Source organism: Suncus etruscus, chromosome 6 (genome assembly GCF_024139225.1).
Source record: "Suncus etruscus isolate mSunEtr1 chromosome 6, mSunEtr1.pri.cur, whole genome shotgun sequence".
NCBI lineage: Eukaryota > Metazoa > Chordata > Mammalia > Eulipotyphla > Soricidae > Suncus > Suncus etruscus.
Window position 1 is genome coordinate 93,317,931 of NC_064853.1, and position 15,706 is coordinate 93,333,636.

Below are 15,706 nucleotides of genomic sequence, written 5' to 3' on the forward strand. Positions count from 1 at the left end.
AAACTATGGTATATCCACATCATGGAAAACTATACAGCCATTAGGAAAAATGAAGTTATGAGATTTGCTTATACAGGATAAATGTGAAATGGTTAAGAGGAATAGGGATAGACAAAGAACAATTACACTCATTTGTGGGATATTTAAAAGACACACACCATAGTATGATAATAATACCCAAGGACAACAGAAATAAGGGTCAGAAGAACTGGTCCATGGTAGGAAGTTTGTCACAAAGGAGGGGGGGTACACTTAGTGCAGAGAAGGGACCACCAGGATGATGATAGTTGGAAATAATCACTCTGGATAAAAACTGGGACTGAAAAGAGGTAAAATGATAAGCCCAACACTCATTTGATAACAGTATTAAAAACCATTGTACCTAAAAAGAAAAAGGGGAAAGAAGAGAAGGGTGGAAGGGGGAGGGAAGGAGAGGAAGAGGAGCAACATCTGCCATACAGATGATCTGGAAGGTGGGGGGGAACAGGACAGAAACTGGAGACAGTGGTGGTGAGAAATGCACACTGAAAGGGATGCGAGTTGAAACATTACATGACTGAAATTCAACCGTCAACAACTTTGCAATTCTGAATCTCATGGTGATTAAAAATTTTTTTAAAAAAGAAAGAAAAATAGGGGCAGAAGCAGTGGCGTTAGCGGTAAGGCATCAGATGCCTTGCACACTCTAACCTAGGACGGACCACGGTTTAATCCCCCAGAGTCCCATATAGTCTCCCAAGCCAGGAGCGATTTCTGAACGCATAGCCAGGGGTAAACCCCTGAGTGTCACCGAGTGTGGTCCAAAAACCAAATAAAATAAAATAATAAAAAATTTAAAGTAGTGCTCCTAAACATCAATACCTAGCAATTAGCCTAACAAAGGATGTGAGAAATCTATGACATGAAAATGATGCGATAACAAGAAATTAAAAAACATTTCATATTCATGGATTAAAAGAATGAAAATGTGAAAAAGTCTATCCTACCCAAAGAACCATGCAGATTTAATGCACTTCCCATCAGAATCTTGATGGCATTCTTCCAGGAACTTAAACAAGCACTAGAACTGCTAAGATTTATATGGAAGCCCAGAGAAACTTACGCGACAGTTGAGCTCATTGTTGCCTGCAATGATGCTACTACAACTGTGCACACATATCTCTTATCAAACAGTTCACTTTAAGTGTGCACTGCTAACTATGTCAATTGTACCTCCAAAAAAGTCAGCTAACTACTTAATAATCTAGGGCTGGAGCAATAGTACATTAGATCCTGCTTCAAATGCCCAGCACCAGGAGTGACCCCAGGAGCACAGAGTCAGGAAAAACCCTGAGCACCGCTGGGTGAGGCCCCTCCACAAGAAAGCTGTAATACAGACACTTAAGAAAGTTAAAATGCACATCCCCAAGCATTAATTTTCACTGTCCAGATCCCATAGTTCTGGGCAGGACCCAGAAATCCACATTTGTAACAAGTCTTTGAAGCATCTAACAGAAACAGAAAGACAGGATGGAATTGTCAACTGCAATCTGAGTCTTAGATGCAGCCCGGATCCACACAGGGTCCTTGGCAAAGACAGAAAGACTGACAGTGGCTTGAGTAGTAAGGAAGCTCCGCCCTGTTGCTAACTGAGCAAAAGCTTCCAGGTCAGCTTTGAGAAACACTGATCTATGACTTAAGGACATCTAAAACACACTTCCTAATACAATTTTTGAGAGAAAACCAATACCTTCACACTCCCCCTTACTACTCCCCACCGCCATATTATCATTACACAAAAAGAAACCTATTGGAGAATCTTAATACTATTTCATGACAGAAGCCTACAGTTTATATAAAGAATTCATGCTGGACTGGAGTGATAGTTTAGAGGTTAAAGCACTTGCCCTGCATGTTACTAACTGGGTTGTGTCCCAAGCATTGCCTATGGTTCCTTGAATCCTTCCAGGAGTGATCTTTGAACACAGAATCAGGATCAAGACCTGCACACTGTCCCAAACCAAACTGAACCACACCAAACAAACCAACACAAACCCCACATCATAGACTCCAGGGATGTGGCTCAGAAATAAAGCATTTGTGTTATATGTGTGAGACCCTGGGACTGAACTCCAGTTTTACAGAAAGAAGAGAAAAATTCAGATCACTTGATTGTTGTCACAGGAAACTGGCGCATTGATTTTCCAGTGACATTTCTTTGCTTATCTTTATCTAATGACACATGCCCACCCCACATTCTTCTCACCTGCTGTGATAAGATGAAGAAAGAACTTCTAAGTCTTGGAAGATAAAGTTTGCTTTTCATTTTAAAACAAACTTGCCTTGGTGCTAGAGTGATAGCACAGTGGATAGGATGTTTGCCTGGCATGCAGCCAGTCTGGACAGACCTGATTTCGATCTCCGGAATCCCATATGGTCCCTGGAGCTTGTCAGGAGCAATTTCTGAGCACAGAGCCAAGAGTAACCCCTGAGTGCCGCCGGGTGTGGCCCAACCTTCTCAAATAAAAAAATTTGCTTTAATAAATGCACATTGCCAGTATAAATGTTCAAATATTACCAGGGAGGGGGAGCTATGAAATGTGCTTATACATGGATAATGGAGCAAAATGAACAAGAGGGAAGGGGTTAGATATATAATAATCTCACCCATTTATGGGATATAGAGAAATATATAAGATAGCATGGTAATAATATCTAGAGGCAATAGAGATGAGGGCCAGGAGGACCAGTCCCGGGTAGGAAGCTTGCCACAAATAGTGGGGAGGAGGATGCAGTTAGGGCAGAGAAGGGACGATTAGGACAGTGATAGAAATGATCACACTAGACAAGAACTGGGCACTGAAAGGAGATGAAGTGTATGTGTGATACCCCTTCAGAAACAATATTGCAAATAATTGCATAGTGTCTAAAAGAAAAAAAAGAGAGAAAGGGGGGAGGGAGAGAGAGAACAGACTGAGGCAGACAGTGGGAAGGGCAGATGGATCACTGGAGACATTGGTGGCACAAAATGTGCACTGTGAAGAGTGTTGCACATTGTATGACTGAAACTCAATCATGAGCAATTTTGTAACTGTGAGGGAAAAACAACCCAACTATATCATGAACAACCTTGTAACTAAAGTGTTTAAATAAAGTATTAAAAAAGGTAATCCCTAAGCATCAGAGCATCAGAAGTGTGGCCCTCCACTCCCCACCCAAAATAAATTTTCCACAATTCCTTCCTTCCTTCCTTCCTTCCTTCCTTCCTTCCTTCCTTCCTTCCTTCCTTCCTTCCTTCCTTCCTCCTTCCTTCCTTCCTTCCCTTTTTCTTTTTTATGGTTTATGGGCCACACCCAGTGATGCTCAGGTATTAGTCCTGGCTATGCGCTCAGAAATCGCTCCTGGCTTGGGAGACCATGTGGGACACCAAGGGATTGAACAGCAATTCGTCCTAGGCTAGTGCAGGCAAGGCAGATGCTTTACCTCTAGCACCACCACACAGGTCCCAATTCAGGCGTTTCTTTTTTTTGTTTTGTTTTGTTTTGTTTGTTTGTTTTTGGGCCACACCCGGCGGTGCTCAGGGGTGACTCCTGGCTGTCTGCTCAGAAATAGCTCCTGGCAGGCACGGGGGACCATATGGGACACCGGGATTCGAACCAACCACCTTTGGTCCTGGATCGGCTGCTTGCAAGGCAAACGCCACTGTGCTATCTCTCTGGGCCCAATTCAGGCATTTCTTAATGCAATTAGTATTAACTAAAAGAAATGTAACTTATTTGGTGAGGCTTGTGTTGAATTTTTGCTTTGTGGAGTTCTGGATGACTGATTTCTACTTTGCCCTCCTCTTTGGTGGTAACCTTAGAATTCAAAAATAGCCCAGAAGTAGACTAAAAAGGAGCAGTTAGGGTACCAGAGAGATAATACAGGGCAAAGACACTTGCCTTGCATGTTACAATTCCAGTTAGATCCTTCCCAGGCACTGCATATGACTCCTATGCACAAAACCAGGACTAAGTCCTAAGCACCACCAAATGTGGTTCAAGCTGCCACTACTCCCCACAAAAGGAAAAGAAAATGAGCAGTTAAAAAGCCGAGGGGAGAGCAGAATGGGCTTGCTGTGACTTCAAAGACTCCCTCCTGGAGATCTGTCATTATTTGAGCTGGGAATTCATTGGAATAATCCCAATTTAGAGTGGCCAGAGAGAAAACCCATTCCTCCCTTAGGAATTTCTAGCAAATGACTGGGAACAATTATTTCACTTCTTATTTGCCTCAGGCATTGGATAATAGTTTTGGATAATAGGGGCAAAAACAGACTAAAATTGTTTTAAAAGAAAAATCTTGGAGCCAGAGCGGTGGTGCAAGTGGTAGGGTGTTTGCCTTGCATGCACTGACCTAGGATGGACTGTGGTCCGATCCCACCGGCGTCCTATATGGTCCCCAAGCCAGGAGCTATTTCTGAGCGCAGAGCCAGGAGTAACCCCTAAATGTCACCAGGTGTGGCCCAAAATCAAAAACAGAAAGAAAGAAAGAAAGAAAGAAAGAAAGAAAGAAAGAAAGAAAGAAAGAAAGAAAGAAAGAAAAGAAAAGAAAAGAAAGGAAAGAAAGAGAAAGAAAGAAGAAAGAAAGAAAGAAAGAAAGAAAGAAAGAGAGAAAGAAAGAAAGAAAGAGAGAGAGAAAGAAAAAGAGAGAAAGAAAGAGAAAGGAAAGAAAGAAAGAAAGAAAGAAAGAAAAAGAAAGAAAGAAAGAAAGAAAGAAAAGAAAGAAATAAAGAAGGAAGAAAGAAAGAAAGAGAGAGAAAGAGAGAGAAAAGGAAGGAAGGAAGAAAGGAAGGAAGGAAGGAAGGAAGGAAGGAAGGAAGGAAGGAAGGAAGGAAGGAAGGAAGGAAGGAAGGAAGGAAAAAAGGAAAAAGAAAAATCTTGAAGGGATTGGAGATGCAGTTCAGAAGGTAAGGTACTTATTTGCCTTGCACACTTCTGTCCCTTCTATCCTCAACACCCTATATAGTCCCCACAAGGCTGAGAGGCATTGAATAACCTCTGAGAACCACCAAATGTGACCCCTCTCCTTGAACAAATCTTGAAACAGTGACAAAAATGATGAGAGAAAGTAGACAAAAACAACATTACATTTTATTATTCCAGATGTATAAAATGCCCAGAATATGAAAAATTCATAAAGTGGAGGTGTCTCCAGAGTCTGGAGTAAAGGAAAGGAATCAAATGCAAACAAGTACATGTTTTTTAGTTTTTATGTGCATAGAATGGTGAGAATGATGAAAATTCTGGGATTAGTATTGATGTCTGTACATCATGTAAAGAGACCATACCAGCCTGAATTGATACTTTTAGAGAGTAAATTTGGGGCTGGAAAGCTAGTACAATTAGTATGATGCTTGCCTTGAGTGTGATCAACCCCAATTAAATTCCCCAGAACCATATACTTTCAAGCAACTTCCAGGAGTGATTCCTGAGCACAGAGCCAGGAATAAACCCTGAGCATTACTAAGTGTGGCCATCTCCTCTAAAAAAAAAAAAAAAGAAAAGAAAATAGGGGGCCGGAGTGAAATCACAGCGGTAGGGTGTTTGCCTTGCACATGGCTGACTCAGGAAGGACCTGGGTTCGATCCTCAGCATCTCATATGGTCCCCTGAACCTGGCAGGAGCGATTTCTGAGCACAGAGCCAGAACTAACCCGAGTGCTGCTGGGTGTGGTCCAAAATCAAAACAACAAACCAAACAAAAACAAACAAAACAAAAAAGTAAACTTTATGGTATAATAATCATGTCATCTTAAAGAGGACAGTTCAGAGCTGTACTCAGAGTGGTGCTCAGAGCTTATTCCTGGCTCTGTACTCAAGGATCCCTCCTAATGATGTGGGATGTCAGGGATTAAATCTATGTTGGCTTCATGTAAGGCAAGCACCCTGACTGCTGTACTATTGCTCTAAAACACCCCCACAAAAGAATAGAGCTTTATTTGGGGGGGGCACACCTGGTGACACTCAGGGGTTACTCCTGGCTATGCACTCAAAATCATTCCTGACTTGGGACCATATGGGATGCCAGGGGATTGAACTGCGGTCCATCCTAGGTTGGTGCATGCAAGGCAAATGCCCTACTGCTTGCGCCATCACTCGGGTTCCAAGAGTGGAGCTTTTGAAAGACAGGATATTCAAACCTCCTGGAGTGGCTTTGAGATTTGGGATTGAGAAACTTGCCATGTCATTCATGTGGGTTCAGTACAGGCACAAACAACTGCACTCAGTCTAAAGTAAGTTACATGAAGTTACATGAAGATCTCTTCACCTGCATGAGAATGTGACCATAGTTACTTTCCTGGCATCTCATTCATCTACAAATGGCCTCCCTGCCCTCCCAGAGTGCTCATCTGTGTCATTCTCCAGGGACTCTAAGGCACAGGGACCCTTACCTTTAATACTTTGCTGTTGTACCAATAATTTACTTATTGCTGAAAACCAATAATCCTTGGTTTCCTTCGAAGCTGCCTGCAATGACAAATAAGAAAACAGTCTGAGTAGCATCACTGGGCACATTGATTTCACAGGGTTTGACTCTTAGGATAAAGATCAAGGACATATTTGTCAAGTTCAAATACAACAGAGACAGAGTAGAGGGCACAATGAGGTCGGCAGGTATTTGCATTACCTGAAGGATGTACTTCTCAAGTCCATTCTGACTGGAAATCTCTAACTTTTTGCTGTTCCCTTTTCCCAATTGGCGAATTGAAAGTGTCGCTAACTGTCATAAAGAAAGAAGAAGGTTTTTGAGAACATCAAGTTTATTTTTTTGGTTAGTTGGTTGGTTTGGATGGGTCCCCACTAGCCACTTGAATTCTCTTGAATCTTAATGGAACGCTTCTTCCTTTCAAGGGATTTACTCTCTTCCCAACATTCCCCTCCCATCATTACTGGTAAGATCTGGCAGGGGGATTGGCTGCCACAGAATATAGCCTGGCACGGTGCCATCTGTCTGGGAACCTTCTGAGGACAGCACGGATGATGCCTTCACAATAGCCAGAGCTCTAGCTCAACTTTTAAGCACAGAAACTATTTATCCTGAGTACCTCTGTCTTTTTCAAGGTGATATAATATAAGAAGTGGGTTCAAAGCCATGATGAAACATAGGAAAGCACATGCCAGTCAGATGCCTGGCTCTTGATTTAATCCGTTGCACTGCATGACCCCCAACACTGTCAAGAGTGATTCACACCATAAAGATGACCCCCCAAAATCTAAAATATTAACTGTGGAAATGTTTCAGCAGTAAAGAACATACCTTGGTTGATGACCCCAGGCAAAAAATAAAAACCAAATTAGCAAACACGCCTATAAATATAGTCTTTGAATCACAAGAAGACAAGTGTGTGTGTGTGTGTGTGTGTGTGTGTGTGTGTGTGTGTGTGTGTTGTGTTGGTGTCACACCCAGAGATGCTCAAGGGTTACTTCTGGCTCTGCGCTCAAGGGTTACTTCTGGCTCTGCACTCAAGAATCACTCCTGGCAATGCTCAGGGATCCTGTAAGGTATATGGGAAGCTGGAGATAGAACCTGGGCTGGCTGCATGCAAGGCAAGTGCCCTACTTGCTATACTTGTTATTCAAGCCCCATGAAATATTTTATATATTAGAGAAAAAATACAGAGTGAACATAGCATAGGTGCTAGGCAACCTCCTTTCTCACTGCCAATACTGGCTATATCTGTGTCAGTGAAGCAGGGTTGAGAAAGGCAAGTTGAAGATAAAATCCAGCCCATACTTTTTAATCACCAAAATTTCCATTTGGCCCTTCTCTCTAGCTTGCACAAAGGCGTCTCTTTGGAGTTGAACTGGCCTGGGTGTGGCTTCTAGCTTGGCTGTGTGGCATGTGGCACCCCCACCTTCTGGGTGTGCTTCCTGACCTGTGAAGTACAGATGAGCACACTCTGTCCATGGCTTTGCATGGCCACCCGCACCCACAGGCTCTCTTTACCTTCATAGACTTCTTAAAGCTGTGCTGAGGAGACAGGCCTTGGCCGCTGGGATCCACTCGGATCTTACAGAACACAAGTCCCTTTTCAAAGAGGTAGATTTGCCTCTGGCTGGGTTTAAATCGGATAAAATCCTTCATTTTAGAACGGTCTTTGTGAATGCTCCAGACGCTGAAAGAGTCACACATCAACAGCTTGCCCAGTTTTCCGATATCATCCTTGGGGGAAACCCAGACACACGAAAGCATGTGTTACATTCTCAACAAGACAGGACCTCTAAAAGGCCAATTCTCAAATGCCAAGTCAGGCCTAACTGAGGATCTCTGTAAGGCCACTGAAGCCAATCTGTCACTAAGTCAAAATTCAATATCACCAAACACGGTGCTATTTAGTTACAGATTACAGTTCTATTGTATAAGGTATTGATGAGACAGCATATTAGGAATATCCAAACAAAGGGCTGGGCTGTGAGCTCAGGAGTCCAGGCAGATGCTCTCACTGCTCAAGGACCTGAGTTCAATTCCCTGCACTGCTCAGTTCCCCGAGCATTGCCAGGAGATTTTGGTGGTACCTATCACTGTGCTACAATTTCAGGTCAAGTACTAAGCAGTCTAAACTAACTACATATTCCTGAGAGTGGTCCCCAATATCCTGAGCACTGTTTTTGAGATTTTTACCACTTCCCCAAATAAACACTTGAACTGAAGATTTGGGTGAACCCTCAACTATAAATGAATGTATCAAGAAATTGTGGTATATATACATAATAGAATACTATGCAAGTCTAAGAAAAAACAACATCATGAAATTTGCAATAATATGACAGAACTAAGAAAATCAGGCTGACTGAAGTCATTTAATAGGACAGGGATAGGCATAGAATAATGTCTCATATATAGGACTTAAAGATACACAGTAAGGTAGGAACAAAGGTCCAAAGGCAACATAATGAGAGAATTAATCCACACAACTGAGTTGGGAGAACGGTTTGGGAGAAAGGATGTTGGGGTCTTTGGGAGAAAAAGGTGGGTACACTGCAAGGGGTGTGATATTGGAATTATGTGAATGAAAAACCATTATTGTAAACCACAAAGTATCAACCATTTTAAAAAAAATTTTGTTTTTTTTTTTGGGGGGGGCTACCCATGGTGGTGCTCAGGGGTTATTCCTGGCTCTGTGCTCAGAAAGAAATCACTCCTGGCAAGCTTGGGGGACAATATGGAGTGCGGGGGATTGAACCCAGGTCTGTCCTGAGTTGGCTGTGTGCAAGGCAAATGACCTGCTGTTGTTTTATAGCTCCAGCCCCAATTGAAAGTATTTTTTTTCTTTTTTTTTAAATTTTTTTTCTTTTGAATTATGAGAACAAAGATGCAAAAAAGAGGACAAGGTAAAGTTACAGTGGAAGGACAATCACCCATAATATAATTCTCAGAAGAAGTCCCCTTGCTGATATCTTAACTTTGAACTTTCAGCCAAAGAATATTAAGATAAATAAAACAGAATCCATGTACAATTACTTTGTCCCTCAAGTCCCTAGATTGTAACACATTATAATATTTCTTAACAGCACACAAGGCAATATAAAGCCATAAAACTTACATAACTCCTTAAACATTAGAGGCATAGTATTTTTTACATTTCCATGTACATGCATATTAGCTTAAGTTAACCTCAAATTTTAAGTGGTTTTTTTTTAAGGATTAGAGTCAAAGGAGCACAGTAAAAATGGTGTTAGAGTGGCAATTGTTGTTTGCATAGGCCCACCAAAATATGAGAGGCATGGAAAGGAATAACCTTGGCCTAAATATAAAGAGATCCTACCCCTGAAGTTTCCTGGCATAAGATCAACTCTAGGCTCCAGGAAAGTTATCGTCCAATCCAAGACATTGTCCGTAGTGCCAACACACTTTTCACACAGTCTCTGTTGTTGGTATCATGTTTCTGTATCTGGAATCTGCATATCCTACATTGAAGTCTAAAATATCTAAAAAAGTGGGACTAGAGCGATGGCGCAGTGGTAGGTCATTTGCTTTGCACGTGGCTGATCCAGGAAGGACCGCAGTTTGATCTCTGGCATCCCATATGGTCCCCCAAGCCAGGAGTGATTTCTGAGCACGCTAGCCAGGAGTAACCCCTGAGAATCACCGGGTGTGGCCCAAAATAAAAAAATCTAAGAAAGCAGGGGACAGAGTGATATACAATGAGTAGGGCGTTTGCCTTACATGTGACCAACCCAAATTTGATCTCTGGCATCCCATACAGTTCCCTGAGTCTGTCAGGAGTAATTTCTGAGCACAAAGCCAGAAGTAACCCCTGAGTACCACCAGGTGTGGCCCATAAACAAAACCAAAAAATAATCTAAAAACATGTTAGATGTGGGGACCAGATGACAGTAGATTTGATTGCATGTGGCCAATCCAGGTTTGATACAGTCCTCGGAGCCTTAACAGGAGTGATCCCTGAGCTCACAGTCAGGAATAAGGGCTGAGCACCAGTAGGTGTGGCCCCAAACAAAAAAGAAAAGGAAGAATGCTTTAGATGAGACTATTGTGACAATAAGCATAGGTTATCTGAAATAGAGTCAGATTTTATTAGAAATCTGAACCTGTAGAATGAACAGGTGATACCTTTTCATGTAAACATCAGTGGTGCTGTCAGGTTTTCTACCAAAGATTTGAAATGAAAATGCACATTATAAAAAAACAGAACAAAACAATAAAAAAAAAAGAAACCAGCTCCAGCAGGCTCTTTAAAAAAAGAAAAGATACAGGCACTCTAATATTTTTGTTTTGCAATTTGTCTTAGCTAGCAAAATTTTATTTGTGTCGTAGTTGTGTGGGCTTTCTCTTGGCTCTGCACTCAGGAATCACTCTGAGCAGGCTCAAGGGACCACATGGGATGCTAGAGATTAAACCTTGGTGAACTGCATGCAAAACAGATGACCTACCTGTCTCTCTAGTCCAGAATTTTTTTCCACCTTATTTTATTTTGACACATGATACTACTTCAAAAGGCAATAAATGAACATGTTCACTATGTTCAGAAGAGACAACGTGCTCCATCCACACTATCATCCTGCCAGAAAAACAGTCCAGCTCCTCCACCAAGCTTCAAAAGAAAATAATGGCCTCTGATTCTTCCCAGGTAGTCTGGCCCAGGCTGATACCTCTGGGGTATACTCAGATGAGAAGGAGCAGAATACCTTTTCTGCATGAATCACAGCAGCCCAACGTAACCCCTGACACAGTTCTACAGGAAGTTGTGGCCCAGCTCTACAACTTAACCCTATCAAACTGCTGAATCACTAAATTTGTTTCCTATCTATAGATATTGGCTTGCAAAATTTAGTAGGGTCAGTCCAGTTGTAGTATCACAGGAAATCTAATAAGGAAGTCACATAGAAATCTAATAATCACAAGCCTAAACAGTACCACAGAAGGCCCAACTAGCACCAACCACAGTCCAGTAAATCCTTAGATATTGACTTTAGTGACAATGTGAAATAATATAATAATTATTTCAAACTGACCCTTGTTGATCTAAATAATTTCAATTGTGTTTGTGTGGTAACAAACAACATGAGTCAATTTGTGCCTGTAAGCCTGTAAAACTTAGGGTGGTGGGTAAGAAATTGGGGACACTGGTGAAGGAAAGACACATTGGTGATGGGATTGGTGTCTGAAATTTAATGATTTTATTATAAACAGCTTGATAATTCACTGTGTTATAATAAATTTTTTTTTTTAATTTTTGGGTCACACCCGTCAGTGCTCAGGGATTACTCCTGGCTCTCTGTTCAGAAATCGCTTCTGGCAGGCTCAGAGGACCATATGGGATGCCGGGATTCGAACCACTGTCCTTGTGCCTTATATCCATGCTATTTCTCCAGCCCCGTAATAAATTTTTTTTAAAAAAGAAGGGAACTTTTGTTGTCTTGTGGACATGGTCTCCCCTACCTGTACCCTAGCATCATGAGCTCATGAGAATCTAGAAAACTTGTTCTGAAGAGAGAAGGATTAAGATGATCTCATCTTTATAATTGGGGATGAAAATGGCACTTAAATTCACATCTGCCTTTCTTAGAGTAGAGAGTGCAGAGATAATTTTAAATAACAAGTTAACAAAAGTAGCTAAGTTTTCTCCGAGAGCATACACTACGGTACTCAGTCATTCCCAAGAAAATTCACCTTCCTTATGTGTCTGGTTCATGTTCCAAAGAATGACCTGGCTTATTCTGGATTTCAAAGGGTAAAAGAGTGAACTGTTCTAATAGTGTGGTATTTTATCTGAATAACTTGGTGACGCTCAGGGTTTAGTCCTGAATATGTGCTCAGAAATCGCTCCTATTGCTCCTGGCTAGAGGGATCATATTGGACCCTGGGTCAGCCATGTGCAAGACAAACGCCCTACCACAACGCTATAGTTCTGGTCCCTATCAAAAACACTTTTTATCACTTAATGCAGATAAGCAAGAATGTATTTCCTTGAATCTAACAGAACTAGATCTGAGAAATTTCCCTGAGCTCCAGATGATTGAGTTAAATTCCTATGGTTTCTGAGAGTTAAGGAGTCATATGGGGCCGGGAGGTGGCGCTAAAGGTAAGGTGCCTGCCTTGCCAGCGCTAGCCTTGGACGGACCGCGGTTTGATCCCCCGGTGTCCCATATGGTCCCCCAAGCCAGGAGCAACTTCTGAGCGCATAGCCAGGAGTAACCCCTGAGCGTTACCGGGTGTGGCCCAAAAACCAAAAAAAAAAAAAAAAAGGAGTCATAGATATAGCAAAAAAAAGTTAGGTGCTTGCCTTGCATCCTGCCAATCCCAGGATAAAATACTGGAACTGCATATGGTTTCCAAGTTCTGCCAGGAATAACCCCTAAGCACAGAGCCTGGAATAGTTACTGAGAATTGCCAGGCATGGTCTAACCCCCATCCTTCCCAATGTTAAAATACATATAGTATATGTAAGTGGCCTTTATATAATTTATTATTTATATTGAGCACAATTTTTATTGTTAATTTTAGGACCTTATCCATTGGTGTTCAGGTCATACTCCTGGTTCTGCACTCAGGAATCATTCTGGGCATGATAAGGGGACTATGTGGGGTTCTTACTATCAAAACTAAGTGGGTTCTTGCTTTACAAATTCCCTACCCATTGTTCTATGTCTCTGGCCCTCAAATATTGACAAATTATTTAAAAAATACTATACTATTCTATATCTAGAGCAACCGTTGGGAAAAGGAATATAGGGGGCATCACTTTCCCCAACTTTAAATTGTATTACAAAGCTACCGTCATTAAAACAGCACGGTACTGGAATATAGGCAGACCTTCAAATCAGTGGAATAGACTTGAATATTCAGAAAATATTCCCCAGATATACAATCAATTAATATTTGATAAAGGGGCAAGAAATGTAAAATGGAGCAAGCAAAGCTTCTTCAACAAGTGGTGTTGGGACAACTGGTTAGCCACTTACAAAAAATAAATAAATAAAACAAATTCAGACTTCCATCTAATACCATGCACAAAAGTCAAATCCAAATGGATTAAAGACCTTAATATCAGATCTGAAACCATAAGGTATATAGAACAATACATAGGTAAAACACTCCATGACATTGAGACTAAAGATATCTTCAAGGAGGAAACAGCTCTCTCCAAACAAGAGGAAGTAGATGGGACTATATTAAGCTGAGAAGCTTCTGCACCTCAAAGGAAATAGTGCCTAGTATACAAAAGCCACCCATAGAATGGGAGAAACTATTCACACAATACCCATCAGACAAGGGGCTAATATCTAAGATATACAAGATATTGACAGAGAACTTAACAGCGACAAGAAAAAAAATCTAACCCCATCAAAAAATGGGGAGAAGAAATGAACAATTTCTCAAAGAAGAAATACAAGTGGCCAAAAGGCACATGATAAATGCGCCACATCACTAATCAAGAATGAGGTGCCATCTCACGACACAGAGAATGGCACACATCAAAAAGAACAAGAACAATCAGTGCTGGCAGGGATGTAGAGATAAAGGAACTCTCATTCACTGCTGGTAGGAATGACATCTGGTTTAGCCTTTATGGAAAACAATACAGAGATTCCTCAAGAAACTGGAAATTGAGCTCCCATATGATCCAGCAGTACCACTCCTAGGGATATACCTTAAGAACACAAAAATGCAATACAAAAATACCTTCCTCACACCTATATTCATTGCAGCATTATTTACAATAGTAGGAACCTGGAAACAACCAAGATGCCATTCAACAGATGAATGGCTAAGGAAACTGGGAATCTATGGCACATATACACAATGGAATATTATGCAGCTGTTAGGAGAGATGAAGTCATGAAATTTTCTATACATGAATGGACATGGAAACTGCTATGTTGAGTGAAATAAACTAGAGAGACACACACACACAGAGAATAGTCTCATTCATCTATAGTTTTTAAGAAAAATAAAAGACATTATTGTAATAATGCCCAGAGATAAGAGCCAGAAAGAGCAGTTCACAATATAAAGTTCACCACAAAGAGGTGTGAGTGCAGTTAGAGAAATAACTTCACTAACTACTAAAATGACAATGTTAATAAGTGAGAGAAGTAGAATGCTTGTCTGGAATACAGCAGGGGGTGGGGAAGGAGAAAGATAGGGGATATTGGTGGTGGAAATGTTTCACTGGTGAAGGGTGGTGTTCTTTTTTATGATTGAAACCAAACTACAATCTTGTTTGTAATCATGGTGTTTAAATAAAGATATTATTAAAAAAACAAATAAAACCTGTTTAGAGAAAAAGAAGCAAACAAACAAAAACAATTATACCATTCTAAAATAAAAACATAAAAGAGTTTGAGACATACTCATTGAGCTCAGTTTCCTCTTTCCTTTGGTTTTTGGACCACACCCAGTTGTACTAAGGGATTACTCCTGGCTCTGGTCTCAGGGATCACTCAGGGTGGTGTTCAGGGGAACATATTCAGTGCCAGAAATTGAACTGGGTCAACTGCATACAATACAGTGCTGTACTATTTCTCGGCCTCTGCTCATTTTTTCTTTTATTTGCTTAGAAAAATGCCATGTGTACGTGCTGTGAATGACATCCTCATTGAGAATAAAAAGTTTCAGAATGGGGGTGGGGAAGGGTTTCTTCCTGAGAATGAACAGTGCTCTGTTCTATTCTGATTCTATCCAGATCTTCCAAGGAGTCACTCAAATGTCATCACTTTAGCCCCCACCATCTGCTTACACTATAAACCCAATCAACTAGCACTGCAGAGGCATGAAAATAGAGGAAATGGGTTTTAATCAGGACCACCAACAAAAGTTCCTTCTTATTACTAGCCACAGGAACCACAGCACCACAGAAAAGTATAGTACTGAACCACAATACTGACATTTTTAATGATGATTTAGGTAATGAGATTCCAATAGTGGTCAATCTTATGGTACTGATGTACAAAATTACCTCACTCTCCCACTACCATAGTGTCCTTGATCCTACCCCCCAACCCTTCCCTTTACCCTGTCCCTATGCACCTCTATTCCAACATTCTCTTTCATCCATCCCCCTCATTCTTTGTTAATTGACAGTTATAGTTTTGGTGCACACTGTTACCTCTCTTAGGACCACTCAAGAGATCCAGATCCTCAACCTACTCCCATGTTACTTCCTGTAAACCTAATTGTTCTCCTACACCTCACACTCTCAGATTTGTATTCCAGCAACTAAA

The 15,706-nt window shown here is 41.2% G+C and overlaps 1 protein-coding gene across 1 annotated transcript in view; it reads right to left on the reverse strand.

Annotated features, from left to right (window-relative positions):
- Positions 1 to 15,706, reverse strand: part of MCF2L2 (MCF.2 cell line derived transforming sequence-like 2) — a 257,863-nt gene that overhangs the window by 11,976 nt on the left and 230,181 nt on the right. Inside the window, exons 25-27 of the mRNA XM_049775600.1 lie at positions 7,968 to 8,183; positions 6,648 to 6,740; positions 6,412 to 6,487 (exon numbers count right to left, since the gene is read on the reverse strand). Coding sequence (XP_049631557.1) covers positions 6,412 to 6,487; positions 6,648 to 6,740; positions 7,968 to 8,183 — 385 coding nt within the window. The remainder of the gene's footprint in view (positions 1 to 6,411; positions 6,488 to 6,647; positions 6,741 to 7,967; positions 8,184 to 15,706) is intronic.